The 23,425-nt window shown below is 38.6% G+C and overlaps 1 protein-coding gene across 1 annotated transcript in view; it reads left to right on the top strand.

Moving 5' to 3' along the window:
- RELN (reelin) overlaps nt 1-23,425 on the top strand; it is a 250,778-nt gene that overhangs the window by 82,834 nt on the left and 144,519 nt on the right. The window contains 3 exon segments of the mRNA XM_042467668.1: nt 8,837-8,933; nt 11,772-12,012; nt 18,495-18,640. Of these exon segments, the coding sequence (XP_042323602.1) occupies nt 8,837-8,933; nt 11,772-12,012; nt 18,495-18,640 (484 nt within the window).

Genomic DNA, 23,425 nt, shown 5'->3' on the forward strand with positions numbered 1-23,425 from the left:
ACCAGAGGAGTATTGTGACACCGCTCACCATATGGTGGGACGTGTGGCATCACGCCAACAGGGGGGCAGAGTTGGGACATGTGTCGTGTGGATGCCATGCCCCCACTCCGTCCCCATGCCGATCATGGCTGATCTGTCAAGGCCCTTAAAGTCCAGAATAGTCGGGTTTCAAGCTCTGCTAAGAAGGTTCTTTCTTCCTTTATTTTACTACCAGTGGACTAAAAGTGTTACTCATTTCTTCTTCTGACTGACAGCATAAAGAGTGAGCTGCAGAAGACATGCAATTCCATGGTTACTGTAGGAGGACAGTAGGATGGCACATTGATAGTGAGTGTTCATTCCAATATGACCATGGCATTTTGGAGATTTAAGAGAAAATGTAAAAGCAATGAGAATAAGCCCAGACAAATCAGCCTTTTACTTTAGGAACCCAGGCCTTCCATTTGGAAAATGGATACTATGAAAACAGAAGCACATGCCATTATGAAATGAGTTGCGTGTTGTTGTTTTCTAAATAATAAATGCTGGATTATACTGGGATTTTAAAAATAATCCTTACCAGAATATTTATTGGAACAACAATTTGTCTAATTAAAATTTGACTAGCTGTTTGATCAATAGATATTAAGAAATATTATTTTAAAAAATATATTTATAAGGGGATTGTGGAGTGGTTTATTTTAGAAAGGTGCTATATAAAATGCTGTAAGGGTTTTGGGAGAGTGGAGATGGAATCACAATTGTAGAAGAACATTATTGACATATAGTTCTTCGTACCCTGATACTTCTGACTGTTCAAAGACCCTGATAAAAATTCCAGTCTTTGACATGTTATAGTTGGACAATCTAATGGCAGACAAATCATCCGATCAAAAGCCATGCAGGTCTTATGCTGGAAGATTGGAAGAGAAGAAGCAGAAACATTTATCTGAACAGTTTTTCTCCCAGCTGTGAAAGATCCTCCCCTCAATTAATTATATCTTCTTCCACTGGAACCAATGGGAGAGATAGTCTTATGCCAGCCATAAGGATTATATATCTCACCCACTACCCATGTTAGGATCATACCTGGTGCCTGGGAGAGCTTTGCATCTTCCAGTTCCATATCCTTTCCTGATCTGCTCACAAGTGCCCCCTCCCCAGCCTCTTCTGACATTAGAGAGACAAAGATCTTAAGGGTATCCATAAGGTCTGGAAGGATAATATGAGATTAGTGGGATCCCTTCCTCTCTTCCCTCCCTGGGATGGCCTCTGTGGCCTCTCAGGGACCAGAGGATGTTGACATCATTAACCTGCTTATTACCATAGCTTGGGGAGCCCATCAAAAAGAACAGCTACAAAAAAGAATTGGTGGAACTGTAGTCCAAATAAAAACTTTTCCATGTTCTACTTAACACTAAGTGATAGCTGTACAACACAGTGTGCATGGACAGTGAGCACAGTGAGGAGGTAAAGATCGAGTCAGTTTGAGCTTGGTGCTGAGAATACTGCATTAACCATACTGAAAAATACAGGCTGTGCATATTTTTATAGGTCACTATAAGTTGGAAATGACTTGAAGGCACACAGCAGCAATAACAACAAAGCCAAGTAAATAAGAGCATAAATAAAGATAGTAAATAATGGCTTTAATTCAAAGCTAAATTGTTATACCAGCAGTGATGGTGTAATATTGGTGGACATTTATAATATTCTATTTTTCGCTGAGTACAGTCTACTATGTAAGTTTTATATATACAGTGTCATATTGGTTAAATTCCTGTTCCAAAATTTATTTCCCTTGAAGAGCAGTACAAAGCCATCTCTTTCAGGATTCCCCCCCCCCCCTCAGCCCACTGAATCACTTGCAGTGACTCTCAAGGGATTCTCCATCAGGTTCAGGGCATCACAGCCTATGGTAATAAACATAAAATTGGTCTCTTCACAGATGACATCCTGCTTATCTGAGTAAAACACAAGCTTCCATTTGATACTGCAAACTGCTGGTAGTGTATCTGCTTTCCATAAACAAGGCATAGTCAAAGGCTATTCCCTCGGGCGCCTACCAATGAGACTCTAATTAAGTGCCCCTGCTTGTTGTCTCAAAGGCGTTCAAACACCTGGACATATAATGCTCATATGGTTTAGCTATGTTAAGAATAAAATTCCACATGCAACTTGTTTTGAAGGGTCTCCCTGAGTGGCCATCATTTAATTTTGTATTTGCTTGAGTAGCTATTGTAATCAAAATGAATGTCCTTTCCTGGAACTTTGTTTCTTGTCCATTGACTGATGGTATTTAACAGTGCATCCAAGCGGTACTTTTTTTTTGACAGAGCAAGAAAGTAGGTTGGCAGAATAACAATTTTGCAGCATTGAAGCATGTCCAAAGTAAGCTTATTGAGATTCCCAAACAGAAGAGCTGGTCAGTTTGAAACATCAACAGAGACACTGTCCCACTGCCAGGCTAGTTTCTGACTGGGATAGAGAACTAAAATCCTGTTCATACAATCAAGATGGTTGTTGCATGCCTTCAAATCATTTTTGACTTAAGGCAGCCTTAAGGTGCCTATCATGAGATTTTCTTGCCAGTATTTGTTCAGAAGGGATTCAAAATAGAAGGTGGCATAACTTTTTCATGATATCCAAGTGCTTGAAAGTGTATGAATATTATTATCTATCAGTTCACTTTTGTCTGCACTAGTGTAGGAGAACCTCTGACCCCAGGATTAATCAGTTTCTCTGGAGTTGCCCATCCAATATAGGGAAACTCATATTGGGCCTCTGTTCCCTCCCAATTGCCTCCAATGCTGGTTGCCTTCCCAAATTGGAGGGAATGGAGAGGGCACTGTTGACTGGAGATAATACTGGGTTCATTGCACTGCTGGTTACTCACTCAACTGGGAAGACCAGGAGTGGGTGGGTGCAGAACCTTGCAGTTATCTCTAGTCAGTGATCAGCTACCCAGACCAGCTAACTCAAGCAGCAACTGGTAGCTGAGCCAGGGTAACTTTGCTGTGCATGAGCTTTTCCCAGCCAGGAAAAATCCACATACCATGAAGGTGTTCCTAATAACCGAGATGCTGACTGCAGAAGCCGTCCTGAAGCCAGCAATTGGCTTTCCCTATCCTGCATCTTCTCCCTTTGAGGAGGACATTGGGTGAGTGAAGCTGGCTCCTCAGAGCTGGATGGTGTAAGAGACATGCCTCTGCTTCTGCCATAAGGGTGCACCCATGCATCCTGGCATCATCTAGTTACAGAATGACTTATGAGGGGTCATCCAGGCCCCATACACACATCTGATATAAGTCCCAACACCTGATATGTGTGTGTGTTGATAAAATGTTGCAGTAGATATTATAAAATTAGACTTTCTAAAACATTTTAACTCTCATCAAATTCTCCCAAGTAAGTACAGCTGTCATGAAACGTATTAACGTAACAGGTTTGCTTCAGGATTGGTTACTAGTTAAACAACAGGATATACATGGCAACAGACTGCACTATTTTCCCCAGGGATCTGTATTGGCTCCTGTGCTATTATCTTATTCATAAACAGTTTGGAGTCAAGGGTGAGGGACTTACAGCTTGTTCATATCATGTTTTATTAAACCAGGACTCCTGACTCAAAGTGATGTTAAAATGTGCCTAGCATGTCAGCATCAACCACTTGCTAGTATTAACCGTCTTGAATAATTTGATGGCAGATACTGTATATTGCACCAAATAATTCAGAATGGTTAAGATGAACAGTTGACATTAATGTTTTCATTATATTTGCATATCACTTTCAGCCAAGAATCCTGACTTAATAAAATGTGGTATCAATGAGCAGTAAACTGGTTCATGCAACCCATTTTCTTCCGGTTCTGTCTTGATGAAATTGCTCTGGTGCCACAACAAAGTACCATTCTCAGAATTCCATAGCATTGAACCTTGTCAGTTAAAATTGTGTCAATCAGGATTATTTCTGCAGTGTGGATGCAGTCTATAACAGAGATGGGACACCTTTGCCTCTCCAGATGTGGTTGGATTTCAGCTCTTGCCTTTGCTCACAAACATGGCTGATAGTAAGGAATACTTGGAGCTGCAGTTCAATAACATCTGATGAGCCACATAATTTCCATCCCAATCTATCCAGACCATATTTGGTGACATTTTCATAACGTACTTCTGAGCACATCAACTCTAAAATATGAACTACTGTGTGTTCACCTTTTGTGTTCTAGTTAAGCATCATTATCAAATTCTCTGAGTAGTGCGGGCATTCTGCCTTATTTTCCTTGTACCAGTGAGCAGAACAAACAGTTTACCTTGCAGTAGCAATAACTCCTGGTTATTGTATATAGAACTGTATATTGAGTCAAAATCTCATCCAAAATTCCAAATTCTAAAGCAACTTCAATTTCCCAGCCCATTCACATTATAGGTCTTTAGCAGCTCTTGCTTCTTGCAAAAGACAGAAGTTGAGTCTGCATTCTTAAATTTAGCTGAGAAACAGTTTTGATACTGCAGTTCTGTACCTACACTTGAACTCAGTGGAGCTTACCTCTAAATAGACCCACAGTGCAGAACTGTGCTTTAAGGCTTAGCTTGTCAATGTGTTTAATTGCCCAAAGAAATTTAAGAATGAAGGGGCTAGGAGGGAGAAAACCATACTTCTTCAAGGCAAACCTTGCTAAGATTAATTCAACATTTACTCCATGTCACTATGTAGAGTCTCAAAAAAGACTCATTGGGTTTTTGACAGCCCCAAACCTCAGGTACCAAACTCATGCAAACACTCCCAAAAATTCACTACTATAAATGTCCAGACTTTTCAAATCTGCTAAATCTGCATCTGAGCCTAATAAGTTTAAAGTGACAATTGAGGTAACCAATGGAAGCATAGCAGAAGGACATTTCCTGGCTGGGGCCACCAGTGAGGAGAATGGAGATTGGATGTTTATGTTCTAGCATTATTTTCATGTTCTCAAGGAAAGATCCAAAAAGACCAAAATGGTTTGCTGATTGATTTTAAACTGACCTATAATAATAAGGTGCCCCTAGCTTCTGAAGCCCCTGGCTCAATTCCAGTTGGACCATTCAGAAGACCATTCCATACTGTACTGCTTTACAGTATGGAATCCCTGTACACTAGAAATGTAGAATATGGCAACAGATGTCATTCAGTTAAAGTGGTTGATCTACCAGATGGGAAAAAGTGGGTTATAATATCTTCTTCCTTTGTTTTGCTTTTGCACCATATAAAGCAAAACAGCTGGGTCAGTAAAAATAAACTAGTGGCAGTTGCTAGTCAATTTATTTTCAAGAGCTTAATTGGGAATGCAGCATATCTGTGTTGGTGCAACATTAATTAATCACAGCCCTCTTTATATTCACAAAAACAAAATGTTGGAGCATATTGTACCTGTTTTGCAAGAATATGAAAAATTATTTTTAACATCATTAAATTTTTATTTTTAAAAAAAAGATGTTAGAAAGAACAGGAGAGGAACAAAAGGTGCTATCACAAATTTTGGTTTCTATTCTGAGGTGTAATTTTTAGATTTACCAAAAGCATTCTGTTTACTTATTTCTTTTCTACTGCCAGTTCAAAATGATGTGACTGAGAACTTTCAAGTTTAATTGCGATTTTCACCAAAAAATCTTTCTGAATCTTACGTGTTGTATGGCTATGATGCCACAAACAAGGGAATCTTTTCATCATCTATGCTGTTGCAACTATGACAATGTTGCAACTATGCTGAAACTTCAAATCACCTTAAAGCAAAAAGCTTAGGAGTATCCTGCCATCAGCTTTAGAACAAAAAGTTAATTTATGAAACCTCAGTGTGTGTTTTTTTTGTTTCTGTGTATAATGACTTCATAGAAAGAAAATGGAAAATAGGATATATGTTTTGATCACTGTGTTTCCCTTCGCTTTAGTTTTGTTGAATTTGGGCCGAAACAGACAGGCTCTAAAAGCTGGCTTCTGGGAGACTTTAGTGCTTGGCATTTAGACAACACATACCCCCAAGACATCTTAAACTTTAAGACACCCAACTGCCCAGAAATGGGTGGCTTCATGATACTCTGGTGGCACAGTGTTTACATGCTGCACACCACTGAAGCATCACGAAGTCGCCATGGGGCCACCATGGGGCTGCTCCTTTTTCAGCCAGCTTCAAGGCAGATTGGGGCCACAGCATGTGTTTGCCTTAGCTCCAATCCATCTTCAGAACGGGCAGCTTTAAGCCTCCCCATTCATCTCTGTTTTGCCTCTTTGACAATGAAATTGTGTCCCCTCTGTTCCAAGACTGGTCCCTTTATGTGTACATAGATGCAATGACTAAAATGAGGGGAACCAGGGATCCTTCTTGCAGGAGTAAAGAAAAGTGTTTGCATATCTCTAAAGAAAAAAGGGAAAAGCCTTATATTTAGCACAAGTTTGCATACCAACCAGTCAGAAATGGTAGCTGGGAGGCTACACTTCTTGGCTGCTTCTAGTAGCCAGTACTTGGTGTCTTCATGAATGGATTCAATACTGTTGTCCAGATAAATACCATACATTATTGTTGCACAAGAAAACAGTATGAAATTTCTGTTTTTGTTATGAAGGCCATGGAAGTGAAACAGGGGCCAAGCAATGCCACTGTGAGAAAGGGAAAGGGACCTTGAGTCAATAAAGGCAAAAATTAAGTTTGATCATACTGCAAACATTCATGCAAGCTTACTTCAAATATGTATATGACACCTTTCTAGGTACATAACACTGTCAATGGTAGATCCTGGCAAAGTTATTCATTATATCTTTTTAAATGTCTCTGTTAGAACATTTAGAACTTATTGGTAATAATATTTTTCTTTGGGAATTGGGCAGAATGTCCACATGCCTCTAGTCTGTTTCAGTGTAATTATCCTATGTCTAGTGTTGGTATAACATGCCCAAGATTGTATGTGCTTTCAGCATCAGAATGAGTAAGGCAAGAATAGCCACAGAAATAAAAACGAATATAGCAGTACAGGTTGAGTATGCCTTACCTAAAAATCCAAAAGCTGAAATGCACCAAAATCCAAAACCTTTTGGGTACCAACATGATGCTGCAAGTTCAGTGGTTCAAGTGCACAAACTATGTTTTATGCACAAAAATATTTTAAATGTTATATAAAATTACCTTCACGTTGTGTGTATAAGGTATATATGAAATTTAAATGAATTTCATGTTGAGATTTATGTCTCATTTCCAAAATATTTCATTGTGTATATGCAAATATTCCAAAATCCAAAAAAATCTGAAATCCTAAACTGGTCATAAGTGTTTTGGATGAGGGATACTCATGCAATTCTCATGGTGATCCTGGAAATTCCACTGTCACCTACAAATCACAATACTCCTTGCCATAGCTGCTCCATATTAGCCATGCATTAAAAGCCCAGTCAACATGTGGTGACACCAAAATGAGCCCATGACATCACCAAACCCAGAACTCTAAGTATACATGAAGCTTTGGCTTGGCAGGAAGGCACCAGCCAAGCATAGAAGTGTTCCCTCCTCCCTGGTATGGTCTCCAATTATAAATAGTTGAAATAAATGTGCACAACACATGCACACACATACACATACAACCCTAGGCGCAGTGTAATAGCCAGTTGGACTAACTGGAGTGTGAAACAGTAACATAATTGAAGTAAATAACTGACCATTTCATGCTCAGGATAAATCCCATTTTGTACATGCCCTTGGTACTAGATGACATCACGCTATCTGCCAGTCACTTCCAGTTTCCAAATGCTTTGGTAGGAGCATAGAAATAGCTGTGGTGGCAGGAATTAAATTTAAATGTCAAATTGATCCACCATAAGATTTCTGGTGGCAAAATTTGACATTGGTATAGGTGGATGGGTGGGAAATGGGGAGGGCTTTCGGAGAATTGAGGAACTGTACTGGGCATCCTGTAGAGGGGGAGATGGTAAATAAAAGATGGGGTCTGAGTGGTACATTAAGACTTTATAATGTATTGACCTGAAGGTGGGGATTCAGGCAGCAAAATAGCATGGCCTAGAGCAGACTAACAAGGCCATGTATAAGAGACACGATGTGCCCAAAGTGCATTTCCAGAAATCATTTTCTCTGTGTGCTTCAAGGTGGTACTTGTCCTTACCACATATGGATACAAGACTAAAGACATCTGTGATAACAGACTAGAGTGGGTTTGCTAGAGAGAGAGAAAGCATGGCGTTGTCCCCTATATCTTCTTTTTGTGGTTAATGATGCTTTGAGAACCATTTTTGCCAAAAAAAAAGGGGGGGTAGGGGGGAGAATATACATTTAATAAATAAAAATATTCAGTTTTTTCTACTTAGATGTTATTTGTAACTCCCAGGAAAACCACATCATTCAGAGACAGAAAAGGAGAATCCTCATCTGACATAAAGTTAAATGCACTTTAAGCCCAGTGGTTCTGTTTCCCATTTTTGCTTAACAAATGCCTTTATATCTAGCAGCCTTTGAATGTTTACGTTGGCAAGTGTGGCACATGGCACTTCATTTTTTTGCGTTAACATTACTTCTGTGTGTTTTTTTAAATAGAAGGTGTTTAGTAATTTATTATCGCTTCTCCAGGGAAATCTAGAGCAGATTATACTTCACTGCTGTGATTTATCATTTCCACATTATTTCTGACTCAGGGAACATGCATTATTATGCGTTTTCCTTCAGCAACAGATCACAACAAATTTCATCATCAATCAAAGAATTTTAAAACAGGGAAAACTGATAATGGTGGCAAGGACTCAGTCAAAAATGAAAGGCTCTGAAGAATAATTTATTACTTGACAGTGTTATAACATTTCTAATGTTATTGCTCTTCACAGGGTCAGGTTCATGTCGGTTTAGTTACTCAGATCCCAACATAATTGTGTCCTACTCAAAGAATAATTCTGCAGATTGGATTCAGCTGGAGAAAATTAGGTTTGTTAAAACTTTTTTTTTTTTGCTGCAGTTCTTATTTGCTTGTATTTTTTACGAAAAAAGTTAAGCAATTGGTTTTTGATTATCTAACTGATTTTTAATGGTATTATAAGACTTTTGTTTTATGAGGAAAGTAAGTAAGTAAGTAAGTAAAATTTTATTTATATACCGCCTTTCTCAGACCAAGGCGGTTTCCAACATTCCACATAACAATATAAAATCACAATCATAATATAACATTAAAACCTTGTACAATAAAAACAATAAATAAATAAAAACAATAAACACCTACATAATCTTATGGTTCGTGATTTACAATACAGAATAACTCATTTGGTAACTAATGAGGGTAATTCATTAACAATATTGTTCTTAAATACGTTTTAGATGCCTTATTCAAGTTTTATTATTGAGAGAAAGGTGGGATATAAATGAATAAAATAACAATAATAGTAAATAATAGTCATTCTGCCGTAAATGAATACAGCCACATTTTGAAAGAGACTCCAAATTAATAAATGTTTATGTGAAACGTTTGTATTAGAAATTCATTGTCTGGTTTTGATAGTGTTGCCAAATCCCTGTGGGCTTTTCTGTTCACTTCAGTCATGAAAAATATCACCTTACATGTACAGATTCTTTTTATGCACAGAGCCAGTACCTCCACTGAAGTGACCTGAGGGTCCTTCATGGACGGGAAACTCTTTTTGCAATTTAGAGACCTTGTAACTCTTGAATATACATAGTTTGTGCAAAGGCTCACTACAATTATGCACAGATCTCTAACACTTTGACCTTAGCTCAGCAAAGCAATGCAGCTGATTTTGTAGTCATGATCATATAGCTCACCTAATATCTACCCTTAAATCTAAAAGTAATGAAAACTGCTGGTATCTATGGATTGCAATGGGAATCTAAGCAGACTGCTCTTCTGGTGATAGGGCTCATATGCTTGACTGTGTGAAATCATTCCAGACAATGTGTTTTATGTGAAGGACACTTATGTATTGCACAAGAATAACATGAAGTTTTATTCCCTTAGATAATTACTTCCATTGCATTATATATCAAGATTTATTGTGTTGCACATTTCACCAGTAGTTTCTCCTCAGACAATCATTTCAGTTTGGGAGTCCATAGAAATTGAATTATAAAATCCTAAATTAGATGCATGCTGTAAAACTGCTACTACCATCAAATAGAAGAGATATATGGATTTGCCATTGTTTTTTCATGGTTGTTTTATCTCATTCCAGAAGTATTGTTTGTTTGCATTTTAGAACCACTTTTAATCTCAGTGGGAGCATTAATTCTCAGCATGACAGCTAGATTCTTGACAGTAAAAAATTGTTTATGGTTTCATTTTGATGGTCTGTCCTGTAGTCCAGTTGCATCAACATTTTTTTGGAAATTACACAATTTCCAAAATAGTTCTTGCTACAGCAGCATGAGGAGCTATGAAAGGTTTGTTTTTACTGTAATACCTGGAGTAATTGAATAGTTCTGGAGAATAATTTACTTTTTTCAGGAACCTAGCAGGAGAGTATAATTTCCCTTCCTCCTCTTCAGTTTAGCAGAAAGTATTCTTGCATATTCATTGAAGTGAGTGGACCATACAGTCCCAGTAGTGAAACAGTAGTGCTGTTTCATAACTCCCTCTCATTTCAGTGGAGTAGCCCTAAGATTCTTTGACATTACATTGTGCTCATGGACATAGTACTTTATCACACAGGGAAAATCAAGGGAAATTGGGGCTTTAAACAGTGACTATCCTGTGAAAATCGTGCTATTGCAATTAATATTTTCACACACATCACGATTAAAGAAACATTATCCTGAGAATAATCAGGCAATAAACAGCAACAAATAATTCACACAAGATTTCCCAGTGATTGATTTGTTGCTGTTTATTGCCTGGTTGTTCCCAGGATAATGGCTCTTTAATCGCGACGTCATGTGAAAATCTTAATTGTGATATTGCGATTTTCACAGGATAATCACTGCTTAAAGCCCCGATTTTCCCCATGTGATAAAGTTCATAGTAGCATTCCAAGAGCATAGTACTGCTTTTCTGCTAGTCTTTATTCTTATCTTTCTGTAGTGGAATCCATGAGGCAGTGTAGCAAAGCAGGTACACAAGTGACATAGCCTGGTGAGATAGCAAGGCATTAAAATGTTGAGATGGCTTTGGTGGTTACAGGGTACTTAGCCAGCTTCTGGTAAACAACTTGCTTTGATTGTGGGTTGATATGAATTCAGGTCTTATGAGCCTCTCCCTCCAGTTTACTTCTTATGGAAGTTTGAATGAAGATGTTTAGAGTGCCAAGACATTGGTCAAATCCTATGGTTTCTTCCCTCTCTGTGTGGCTTTCTGTCTGACAGTCTGGTTCTACCATTGGCCAGGTATGGTAGTGTGAGAGGTAAATAACCTCTTGAGTTCAAGGGAAGTCACTTGTGACGATCTTGGCTTTAGGCTCACTAAGCACCTAGCAACCAACTTTGGGTTCAGTATCAGCAATCCAGCTCCCTAGTCAGCAGAACAACAACTTGAAATCTACCAGATCTTTTGACTCCTTTGACTCCAGGGACTGTTGAAGTTTCATGAAAGTTCCATATCAGTATTCATGCTTAGCAGTAGCAGTGTAGATGCAAAAGTAGCACTGAATAGAAGTCCAATGCCAGGAAATGACAAAAACTGGGGGAAAGCTCTATAGTACTGTCAAACTGTTACTGAAAAGTAGCTCTATATACATGGAGTTGTTGGATTGTTTAAAAATATTATTTTTGTTAAGGAATGTAACATAGCAATATTTATTTTGGTGTTTTTATTTCCTACAGAGCTCCATCCAATGTTAGCACCATCATCCACATTCTGTACCTTCCTCCAGAAGCCAAAGGAGAAAATGTCCAGTTTCAGTGGAAGCAGGAATATGTGCAGGCTGGTGATGTGTATGAAGCCTGCTGGGCGTTAGACAATATTCTTATCATAAATGCAGCTCATAGACAAATTGTTCTAGAAGATAATCTTGATCCTGTGGACACTGGCAACTGGCTGTTTTTCCCTGGAGCCACTGTTAAGGTTTGCCTAATTTTGTTTCCTAATATGCAAACATTTTTGTTCATGTAGTATTTGTCTACCGAGCCCACTCAATACTGCAAACTATCTAGAATGAGATATAAGAGAAGTAACATGCCTCCCCAGAATTACTGCAGTTTGTCAGATAATTTTTGTCCTAACATAGTACTCAAAACCAAGAAAGGGTTTTGAGAGGCATAGCTGCCTCTAAGAAAAATTGCTAAGGGACACAGCCAAGAGAATATTTTTGTCCTTTTTTCCTACTTGTGGACTTGTAAAAAGCAGGTTGGCAAATGTAGGAACAGAATGGTGGGCTAGACTAGAGAGGAGTCTTGTGTTCTTTAGTTTTATTAATAGAAATAAGAGCACACATCTAATTTTTTTCTCTTGTTAAAATCAGTAATATTTTATAATGCTTAATTTTATCTGGTTTATGCTCCAAATAAATGAATATACAATTTTTTTTCTTCAGATAGGCACTTACATTATATGGCTGTAATCCACAACTGGCAAAGACAATACAAGAGAGAATTAAGAAAATCTGCCTCCAGTGGAATGTTCTCACTTGTGTTGCATCCTCTCAAAATAATTTGCCTTGCTGATCGTTATTGAGAATGGTTTGATGTGGAATGCATGTAGACAGTGCTGACCAAAAACAGTAAAACCACTGTTTCCAAAATGTACAGGCCTACTCTAGCACTTTCTCTGAGCATATATGTTTCATGAGTAAAACACATTCAGAATTCACAGTCCACTGTACACAGGGTAAAAGAGTAAAAGTGCAGCTTATGAAGTTGTGAACTATACTGATTGTACATTTGTACACACAAAGATCTTGTCAAGATTAATTTAGTCCTATCAACAGTATTTCCAACACCTTTGAAAGAAATAGATGTGAGCTACAGTGTAATATGGATGTGTCTTATCTCCTCCTCCCCACTTTAAAATTTAGCATATTCATTTCTCTAAATTGTTTTGCAGCGGTATGCAGCCTCCTTACACTGTGTTTTACAATCTATACATAGTATGTTGTAACAAGCATTTAAAGCTGTGTAAATCAACTGAAATATTTAGCACGTGAAATTCTGCAATCCGATTTTGCCCGCCTTATCTATTGCTATATTTTCTTTTGCCAAATCCCTTCACAATACCTTTTATTTTATGTTTTCAATTTTTTTCATGTCTGTTAAAGGCATATGCAACCACACAGAGCCATATCCCTAGCAGAGTATCAGTGTATAACAAGTAGAGCTTAGCTTTGTTTAGTTGAATTGCTCTTGTTTAGCAGTCGCATGCAACTCTAGGAAAAGCTTATAGGAAAAGTGGGTGAATAAGAGATTAGATATGTTCTAAAAGTCTCATAAAATGCTTGTCAAAATTCCCTTTCAAAACCAACAGAATAAAAAGCATGCATATGCCAGATAGATAGCGGATTAGTTTACTAACCTTTCATCTCTCTAAGCCTGCGTATGGTTTTAGAGGATAAATTAAATGAGTTTGTCAATGTAATCTCCATCTGACATTTGTCCACATTACACCTGGTGCAGCATAGAGGTTGGCTGTTTTTGTTTTGTGTCTGTGTGTGTGTGTATTGGTAAGGCTTCCCCTAATGCTGAAGTTCTGCTCCTACCTCTCACACCCTTTAAACCATAAAAAAAAATCTAGGGGGAAATCTGTACCATAAAACAGATGAAGTGGCTGTTATAGCAGGTATGCTCCAAAGTAAATGGACCCTGAGGAAAGGGACATGAAATACAGCTGCTTTGTTTAATATGTCTGGGGAGCACAGAGTACTAGGAGGAAGGATGCAGTGGTTAAAAGCAAGAAAATATTTTAGATCTTGTTCAAAGGAATGTTCGGTACAGTTCATGTGGGGGGAAGCATCCATGTGACAGCTCTAGGGTTAAATCTCTTGCTCTGGCTTGTTCAGAAAACACCATGTTTTCTGCATTACATGCCGCACTTCAACACTTTTTGCTCTTTGTTGCTATGTATTTTGGAGCTCATGCAGCCTTGTTTCCCAGGCCAAAGACAATGCTACTTTTCTTAGCCCTTGCAAAAATGGATCTTATCCTTGAGTTTGCACTTGGTTAGATTACTGTTCTTCTACCATTGTAGCTGATATCAATTGCCATCAACTGACTGGAATTAGTAACTGTGAAGTGCTATGTAAGACCTGAAGAGACTAGCCTAGCAGCAGTGTTCATGAGAGAGGAATAGAACAGAGCCAGTAGAACTCAGATGCAAAAGAAGGTGTTCAGCCTGACATTAGTCTTGTCCATGAGTTCAAGAATGCATGTAGGCATGAAGTATAGAGATGGCAAGAGAGGCATATATGCCACTCCTGCCCAGGATGTCCCTAGGCATATTGCTTTGGCCCTCAGAATTCTTGTACTGGGTTGTCTGAAGGAGAATTTCTTGTGTATTCATCTAAGCACATGTGGAATGATTTCCATAATTCGGAGCCATGCCAATTCATTTCTGGTCTGAATTCAAAGTGTTGGTAATAACATTCAAAGATCTGAACAGCTGGGACCTCAGTACTTGAAGGAGCGCCTGACCCTTTATGAATTTGCTTGAGAAGTAATGTTCTCAGGTTTTATCCTTAAACTCTCATGGCCCAGATTGCTCTTGACCTTGGCCATGAAAGTCATATTAAACCAGTGATTTGCCATCTCTCAAATCCCTGCTCGGCCATGGAAACCTACTGAGTGACCATGGTCAAGTCACATTCTCTCAGCCTCAGAGGAAGTCAACAGCAAATGCCCTCAGAACTACTCTTGCCAAGAAAACTCAGTGATATCTCACTTATCACAAATGACTTGAAGACACACAATAACAACAGCACATATTTAACCATAGCTGAGAGCTTGTATAACATGTTAAATTGCAATTAACCTAGAGCCTGACGTTTCCAGTCTTCTCCTTGAGAGTATGCTGGCAGAAGATGTTTTCTGAGGTTCATTGTCATAAAAGTGAAACTTTCTTTAGTGCTAGGTCTCAACTCAGCCATTTCTTGAGTTGTTTTTTTGTATAAGCCAGTCTTTTGGAGAAGCCAGCTACTTTTGTATGAACTAGTCTATTGTATGAATCAGCTGCTTTTTTGTGTGAGCCAGTTTTAATAATTGTTATATGAAGTATACTTGAAACAACTGCCACATGTTGCTCTAATACATGTAGAGTTTATTATCTTGTGGATAAGTTGTTATATTACTTCTTGCCTCTTCTAAGAATGTCTAATGAGAATATAAAGACTTTCCATTCAGTGAAGGCAGCAGCAGCTGTGTGGCAACCTACTTTACGTGACACAGCATCTATATGGAGCAGCTGTAATAGAGATATCTCAAATCAGTCACCTTGAATCTTATTTTAGGAGAAAGACAGGATATAACTCCAATCAATAAAATAAAAACAACAATGAAACTGGCTTTGACAACTGTGTTGTTTTTTTCTGCTAGTAAAATGTGCAACTAGTAGCCATTAGTGCCTTATTCATTTTTGTGAGAGCCAGCATGGTGTAGTGATTTGGGCATTGGATATGACTCTAGAGCTTGGATCACTGTCTGGCCATTGAAACCTACTAGGTGACTTTGGGCAAGTCACATTCTCTTAGACTTAGGCCTGTTACAGACTGCCAAAATAAAGCTGCTTCGAGTCTCTTTGGAGGTATGCTATTTAAATGATGCATGGGTCCTAAGAGTCCGGAGGTCGCGCCAAAGCCACACTCCATTCCTAAGCACCGGAGTGCAGCTTTGGTGCAGCTTCCGGATTCTTCGGATGCATGCATCATTTAAACAGCATACCTCCAAAGAGATTCGAAACAGCTTTATCTTGGCAGTCTGTAACAGGCCTTAGACTCAGAGGACAGCAAAGGCAAACCCTGTCTGAACAAATCTTGCCTGTGATGCCCATAGAGTTGCCATACGTTGGAAATGATTTGAGAACAACTAACAACAATCCATTTTTGCAAATAACATTTCAGCTTTACTTCCAGGTTAAATTATGCATAAATCTATTTCATGAAGATAATCAAATCTTGGTTTACTCCCTGCAAAAGAGGTTCTAATCCTAGCAGAGTAGGTTCTAATCCTGAAGCTTCATTCTGAATACCTTCTTCCAGGTCTATGTAACCACTTAATTCTCAATGATTGGCAATTACTCTTAAATGTGTTACTGTGTCTAAATTCACATTTATCAGCAATGTGTCCTTCCATCTGTCTGCTGTCAGAAATACCAAGTGGTCCTATATGTACCTTCTAAGGGAAAAGTCCATAGAATTCAGGAGAGCTTATTTCCACATATGTGAGCATAAGATTGCCATCTTAAAATATAAATATTTCACACACAAATGTACATCATTTCCAGCAAGACAGAGTATCCAGTTTATAGTTCTGCAGACAATATCATTTTAATTAATTTTCTCCATCTCAGTATTTCTCTCCTCTCCTTTTCATATCTAATCTGTTTACATTGCTCAGGTTTTAATTTAAAAAACCTGTCCTCTCTAAGGAGCACTCTGAAGTGGCAAAAATAATCACTTAAAATATTGCAGTCATTAAAAAATTGGCTGCTGTCAAGGCAGTACAGTTTCAGCTTGCCTAAAAGCCATAGTTTAGCTTCCATTATAAAGTACACTTTGCATTTGATTTTATGCAACCAGCTAGCCTGCCTGTTGTTGGGTTTTTAAAACCACAATTTTTATTCCAGCTGGGTGGGCTGAGTGACAACTTCTTAATGGGGGAAATTGATGACTCTCACTCATGTAAAGGTGCAAGCACACTGGGCAGATTTCTTTCCATCTGCCATCAGCCCTTTGCAAGCTGGCATTGCCCAAATGCCTGATATACTCATTCCAGGGTAAACAGAGTCGCCAAAAAATAAATGGTGAAGCTACAGCTGTCTGAAAGAATCATTGTGTCCATTAGACTACTGAGAGATATCACAGAGAGGTTCGTCAGTGTTCATCTTTCATTTTACTTTTTTTTTTTTGAGCCTAATTAAATGCTGTACAGGAAACAGCAAATGTTTTGAAAGCCCAGAGGTGCCGTCACTAACTAAGGAACCAACTCGGAAAGATGTGTCCCACAGCTGAATCTCAGAATCTATTAGACTGAGGAATTTTGCACGGATGTTTCCTGTTGATGCATCTCTGACTGGCAAAACCACATCACTTAGTTACACTGCGTTCTGCTTGTCAGGCAATGAGACACTATATAGCCAAGGGAAATGTCGGGATGGGGATCTTATTGACTTTCTGGTATGAACATTTAAAAAGGGAAATGAGGTTGAAACTTCAAGGATTTATTCATCTGTAATGAATTTTTCAGGCTGAAACAGGGGTTACTTTGCATTACCACCAGTTTCACTGGTTTCCTTCACTCTGATGCAAAGTTAATCTGCTCCCTTAGCATCTGTCCTCTACTCATGCTGGAAGCATGTATGGTTTCACTTGGTCATATCCCACAGCTGTACAGTCCATGGCAATGGTTGTTTTCACTTTTTTGGGTTTTTGTTTTTTGTTTTTGCTAGATCCTGAAGCCATGGGCTGGGCACTAGCTAGCACTTCATGCACTAGCTAGTACTTCAGGGACGTAGCCAAGGGGGGTCCATGGGCCCCCCTTCCATTAGATACAATGAATGGAACATTAAAAGGGGTCAAAACATATTGGAACAATGAATATTTTTTTGTCAACCCTACTGTTTCACTCTTAGATGTATACATCTACTGTGACAAGTGCTCAGGGATGTAGCCAGGTTTTGGGAAGGGGGTTCCAGACTAAGTTCCACCATTATAATGGGGCTTGGGCACAGCGGCACTGGCTCTTCAGCTTAGTAATGGAGATGAGCACCACCCCCTACAGTCAGTTACAACTAAACAGTCATGTCAAGGGGAAACCTTTATCTTTACCTTTACAAAAAACATACTCGCTTTGAGGATCAGTGTGGATGGAAAACTCAGATATTTGGTCATCTCCAACTTCATACATAGGGCACAGTTATGCCATGTGGTTGCATCCATACCTCAAACAAGTATCATCTTGCCATCATGTAGTAATTTCCCATGGGAACAGCAAAGCAGAACCAAACACAGGTTTTGACCATACACACACACACCCCCCCCACAGAACTGCATTATGATTTGTAATCTTGAGTTCACCTATATGTGTAATTAACGTGCTTCAGAACAATTTTTATTTAACAATCTAAATATTATCAAAAATGTTAAACATTTCTAAAAGATTTTTGTACAAGTCAATAATTTTGGGAGCCACCCTAAAGGTGATGGAAAACTGGTAGTCTTTAATAATGATGAATTATTCAAGACCAACATAGAAGAATTAAATGCTTTCTTTCTTTTTCTTTTTGATTTGGCTTCTGTAATCAGCCAGTCGTTAAATAATTTAATGGCTTTCTCAGAGTTGTAGAAAGCTGCTGTTACAAAACTGACTTAATAGATACCTCCTGTGTATTCCTTTTATCTTCAGCATAGTTGTCAGTCAGATGGGAATGCAATTTATTTCCATGGAACTGAAGGCAGTGAGTTAAATTTTGCCACAACGCGAGATGTGGATCTTTCTACTGAAGATGCCCAAGAGCAATGGGCTGAAGAGTTTGAGAGCCAGCCCAAAGGGTAAGTGATCATGACACTGGAGAAGTATATGAATGTATGTGACATTAGTCTTGGGGTGAGTGGGTACAGGAAGCCTCAGCTAAATTCTTTTGCTTGCTTTTAGCAACATATATATGTTGGTAAATCTCTGTCAGAACAGTGAAAAACTCATCATTTTTTTCTAAGAGAACAACTCATCAAGAAGATCTGGTTAAGAGGCTGCCTTGAGTAGCCATTCTTGGGAATAAGGCAGCATATCTATATAAAGTGGGTGGGTGGGTGGTTGGTTGGTTGGTTGGTTGGTTGGTTGGTTGGTTGATTGGAGGACTTGTCATTCCAGAGTGATATATACGTGACTATAAAAATGTCCACCTTTCTTCTACAAAATTATTGCTATCATGAGCAACACTCTAACATCACAGTTCAAATTAGTAATAAATCCTTAAAGTTTTTCACTCCTGAGAAAAAAATTCCAGAATGAAGTAACAACTAATGGTTATAATTTACTGCAATCTTCTTCTCTTTCATGTTTATGAGATTGATGTCCCAAATCCCAAACAAATTTTAAAAAGTTATTTCCATTGAAGCAAATATAATGTGCACCCAAGAAATAGGATCAGGATAATGCAGGCTAGTTTAAATGCAAGTATATTGGCTTAGTTGGTTTACATATGGTGTAAACTAACTCTAAGAAACAAAAAATACACATTCAAAACAACTGCAGTGTATAGTTTTTATACAACCGTGACTACCAAGATTCAGCTGTCTTCCAAGTTTCAGACTCATTCTCATGACATCATTATCATTTCTATTATAAACAAAAAGTTAGGTTGCATTTTAGCATATTTTGAATATTTCATTTAAAAACCAAAAGAAACCATATATATATATAGCATAGCTATAGCAGTTTCATACTACAGTGGTGCCTCGGGTTACGAAATTAATTCGTTCCGTGGCACCGTTCGTAACCCGAAAAGCCTTCGTAAGCCGAATTGCCATAGGCGCTAATGGGGAAAAGCCGCGATTCCGTGCGAAAAAGCCGAAAAAAGCACCAAAAGTTTTTTCGTAACCCGAAAAAACATTCGTAACCCGGAACAATGTTTTCCTATGGGATTTTTTCGTATCCCGAAAATTTCGTAACCTGGGTATTTCGTATCCCGAGGTACCACTGTATTTTAATTTACCATGGCTCCATCATTAGAAATCACTGCCGGAAAGATTTAGGGCTGTAATTCAGAGGAATATAGTAGTGTCCTGATCTGAGAATTCCAAGTACTTCACCAAATGGCAGATCCAAGAATTATGTAGGATGGAGCTGTGAGTTTGAAGTGGTATCATACTACTATACCTCTGTAGATACATTTAGAAATGCATTGTTCCCATCATACCTCAAATTTCCACTTAAATGTTCAAAATAACCTACAAGCACCTGAGTATATGGAGATGTACTCATGTTCATTCTGTAATTTACACTTCTATTAAGTTGGTCACTTGACTGTTCCCTACAGTCTGTCTGCTATTCGTGGACAGATTGTTTGTCATCAGTGGTAGACTGTAAAGCCTTTCTAGGTAGCAATTGTTTATTTAATGTAATGACTCTACTACAAGTTGAGTATCCTTTATCCAAAATGCTTTGGACCAGAAGTGTTCCATATTTCAGGGAGGTTTTTTGGGGTGGGGTGGGGGGTGGAATACAAGTATTTGCATATACATAATGAGATATAATAGGTCTGCAAAGAAAAACTGAAAAACTGTGAAATGGTGAGAATCCAAGAGTATTGCTTAGTGCAAATCCATTCCTCCCACCATTTCACAAATCCTCACATCTCTCTCCAGCTGCAACAGCCTAGCAAATACAGTACAGGTACATTGCTAAAAAAAAAGTATTGGATTTTGGAGTATTTCAGATTTTGGAATTCTTCATAAAGTATAATCTACCTGTACAGTGGACTCTTGTTATACACTGGGGTTTGGTTCCAGGATCCCTCGTGTATAACAAAATTCATGTATGCTCAAGTCCCATTAAATATAATGACATGGCAAAATGGTGTCCCTTATAAAAAATGGAAAATCAAGGTTTGATATTTGAAATTTATACTTTTTTAAAATATTTTCAAACCGTGGATGCTTGAATCCATGTATAAAAAATCTGTATATAAGGCGGGCCAATTGTGTAATCTCAGGCCGGTGGTTATCAGTATTCGTTGTTAAACCCTTGTTAACACATAGTTCCATGAATATTTTAATTCTGTGGTCACACACTGTTTTTTTCACAGGATCGCTGCCTCACTCAATGCAAAGGATGGACGATGTTCAGATAATGGGTAGCTATTCTACATTTCTTCCTATTGTTTCTTTCTCTGGTGCTTCTAGTTCTTAAGTTTACCATATATTATGAGGCAGTGATCCTGTTGGCTAAGAATTGGATGTGATCATCTTGCATAACATCAGTTAGCAAGTAGGAAGCAACAGCAAGTACAATTCTATACCACTTATCAGTGCACTTAAGCACTCTCTAAACAGTTTACAGTGTGTAAGCTAAATGCCCCCTGAAAGCTGGGTACTCATTTTAGAGGCCTCAGACAGATGCCAGGCTGAGCCGCCCCTGAGCCCCTGGCTGGTGTTGAACTCACAACCTTGTGATTTGTGAGTGAATGGCTGCAGTACAGGCATTTAACCACTGCATCACCAAGGCTCCTTTTATACCACAGTTTAACATATAGGAAATTTAAACTCTTCACATTTCAGGTTATTCTATGTACTATGTTGAGAACCTCTCTACATACATTGTATGTATGTTCCTGAGGCACAGTTAAAGGCTAGAGTAAAGAGGAAGAACCAGAAGGGTGCAGGATATAAAGGAGCGACCTGCAAATGCCAGACAAAATGGTGCTTTAAAGATACCTGATTCAGTTATTAAGATTCAGTTATTAGTTCCATCTAGAGCACACCCACTGATTCTGTGGAATTTATGTAAGTGTCAATTTACCAAATTTATACTGAGTAACTGGATCTACTCTACACCGCATTAACAATTGGATTTACACTGTAGCTAAAAGTGTCATCTTTCCATTTTCCAAATGAGTGGGGGGCACAAACTATATTGGGACTTTAGCACTCTGACCCTGAACTGTGTCTCCTATTCTGGATTAGTCTTATAAAACTGCAGTGATGATCAGGAGCTAACAGCAGTTTAGGGCGTTAATATGCCCTGAGAGCTGGATCTTCTTAATGTTACTATTGACACTGTTTTGAAGTGAAACAAGAAGGAAATGAGCAGGAAGTAATTCTTCTTGTCCTCACTCAGGTCTTATTTGGGAAGCATTGAAGGAATAGCATTGTGCCTAGATTGGGTGGCAGATGAAAAAAAGATGGTCAGCCAGTTTCATGAACCTTCTCCGCTCTCCATGGCTTGAGCAAAAATAGTTTTCAAACTTCACCATTTTCTTCTTTGCTTCATTTTTTTTTGACCATGAAAGAAACTCCTAATTGTCTGATTCTCCTGTGCCATGGCCTACATTTCAGAATGAATCGTGCAATAACTATAGTTGCTGATCTTCTCTTTTGGATTTGTTGTTTTTCTGCTTCCTCAGACTGTGACCCTAACTTGTACCCTCTCATTTTTCATTACCTGACCTGACTTGCACTGTTCCCTGTGCAGTATCTGCTCACATATTCACATGCTATGTAAAGGTCATATGATCTTACTCTCTCATTTATCATTTTTATATTTGTAGTATGTATCTAATTCTCTGTCCTCTGTTCTCCCATGGATTTTTACTGTCATTTCATAGAAGCAAACTATATATTGTTCACTTGTAAGAATACTGTCCATTTCTTCATCATTTGAAACTTTTGTATCCTTCTGAGTGGTTTCAAATGAGGTTTTTAATCATAGCATCACCCTGTTTTGGAATTTTTATCCACTTTCGCAACACTCCCTTGTTGTTGTTGTTTTGCATACCCCCACCAAAAGCCGAAAATCTGTATTGGAGAAGAAAAGATAACAGAAACACAGTATCTTCTGACGCATAGCATGCCAAGATCTTTCTCTAGAAATAATTTCTGCTTCAGTCTCTTTACAACAGGAATGGGGAGTCCCCAGAGGCCCCAGAACCTCACCCCCAATTCTAAAATGTTCCCCCATTCAAATCAGTATCCCCATCACTGCCTTCGGCCCAGGAGAGCCTTTTCCTAATAGGACTAAATTGGAAGTCAGCTTCTAGTTTCTGGTTAGAGAAAGCCCATCCCCCATAAACATGGTTTCAAAATTTCAGAAGGAAAACAACCTGTTTCATAGGACTTTATCACACAGTTTTAAAAAACCAAATTATCACTGCTTAATTCAATTCAAATTCAGGAATCATCCAGATTTTATTGCACTCATTTTTGCCGCTGACGGTACTGGGCGGGTGCATCCCAGGTAACATCCGGCTAGAATTCGAGTTCACCCGACTGATTTTCAAAGTCAGGAAGCTCCCACCTTTGAAAAGATGCTGGATGAACTCAGATTCTAGCCAGATGTTACCCGAGATGCACCCACCCAGAGGGGTGGCGGCAAAAATATAGGCGATAAAATCTGGGTGTATCCCAAAATCGAATTTAATTCGGCAGCAGTAATTCGGTTTTTTAAACTGTGCGATAATCTCCTTAGATTGATACAGAAGTGGTTCCTTCACCCCTATATCTTGTGGAAGATTGAAGGTTCTTTCCCTTATACCTCTCAGTCTGAATCTGTTCAGATTTCTAGGAGCTGCAATGTTGGTCACCTATTCTCCCAAGGTTACAAACCCCAGTTCTATCCAA

The sequence above is a fragment of the Sceloporus undulatus genome, chromosome 5 (assembly GCF_019175285.1).
Source record: "Sceloporus undulatus isolate JIND9_A2432 ecotype Alabama chromosome 5, SceUnd_v1.1, whole genome shotgun sequence".
In the NCBI taxonomy this organism is placed as follows: Eukaryota; Metazoa; Chordata; class Lepidosauria; order Squamata; family Phrynosomatidae; genus Sceloporus; species Sceloporus undulatus.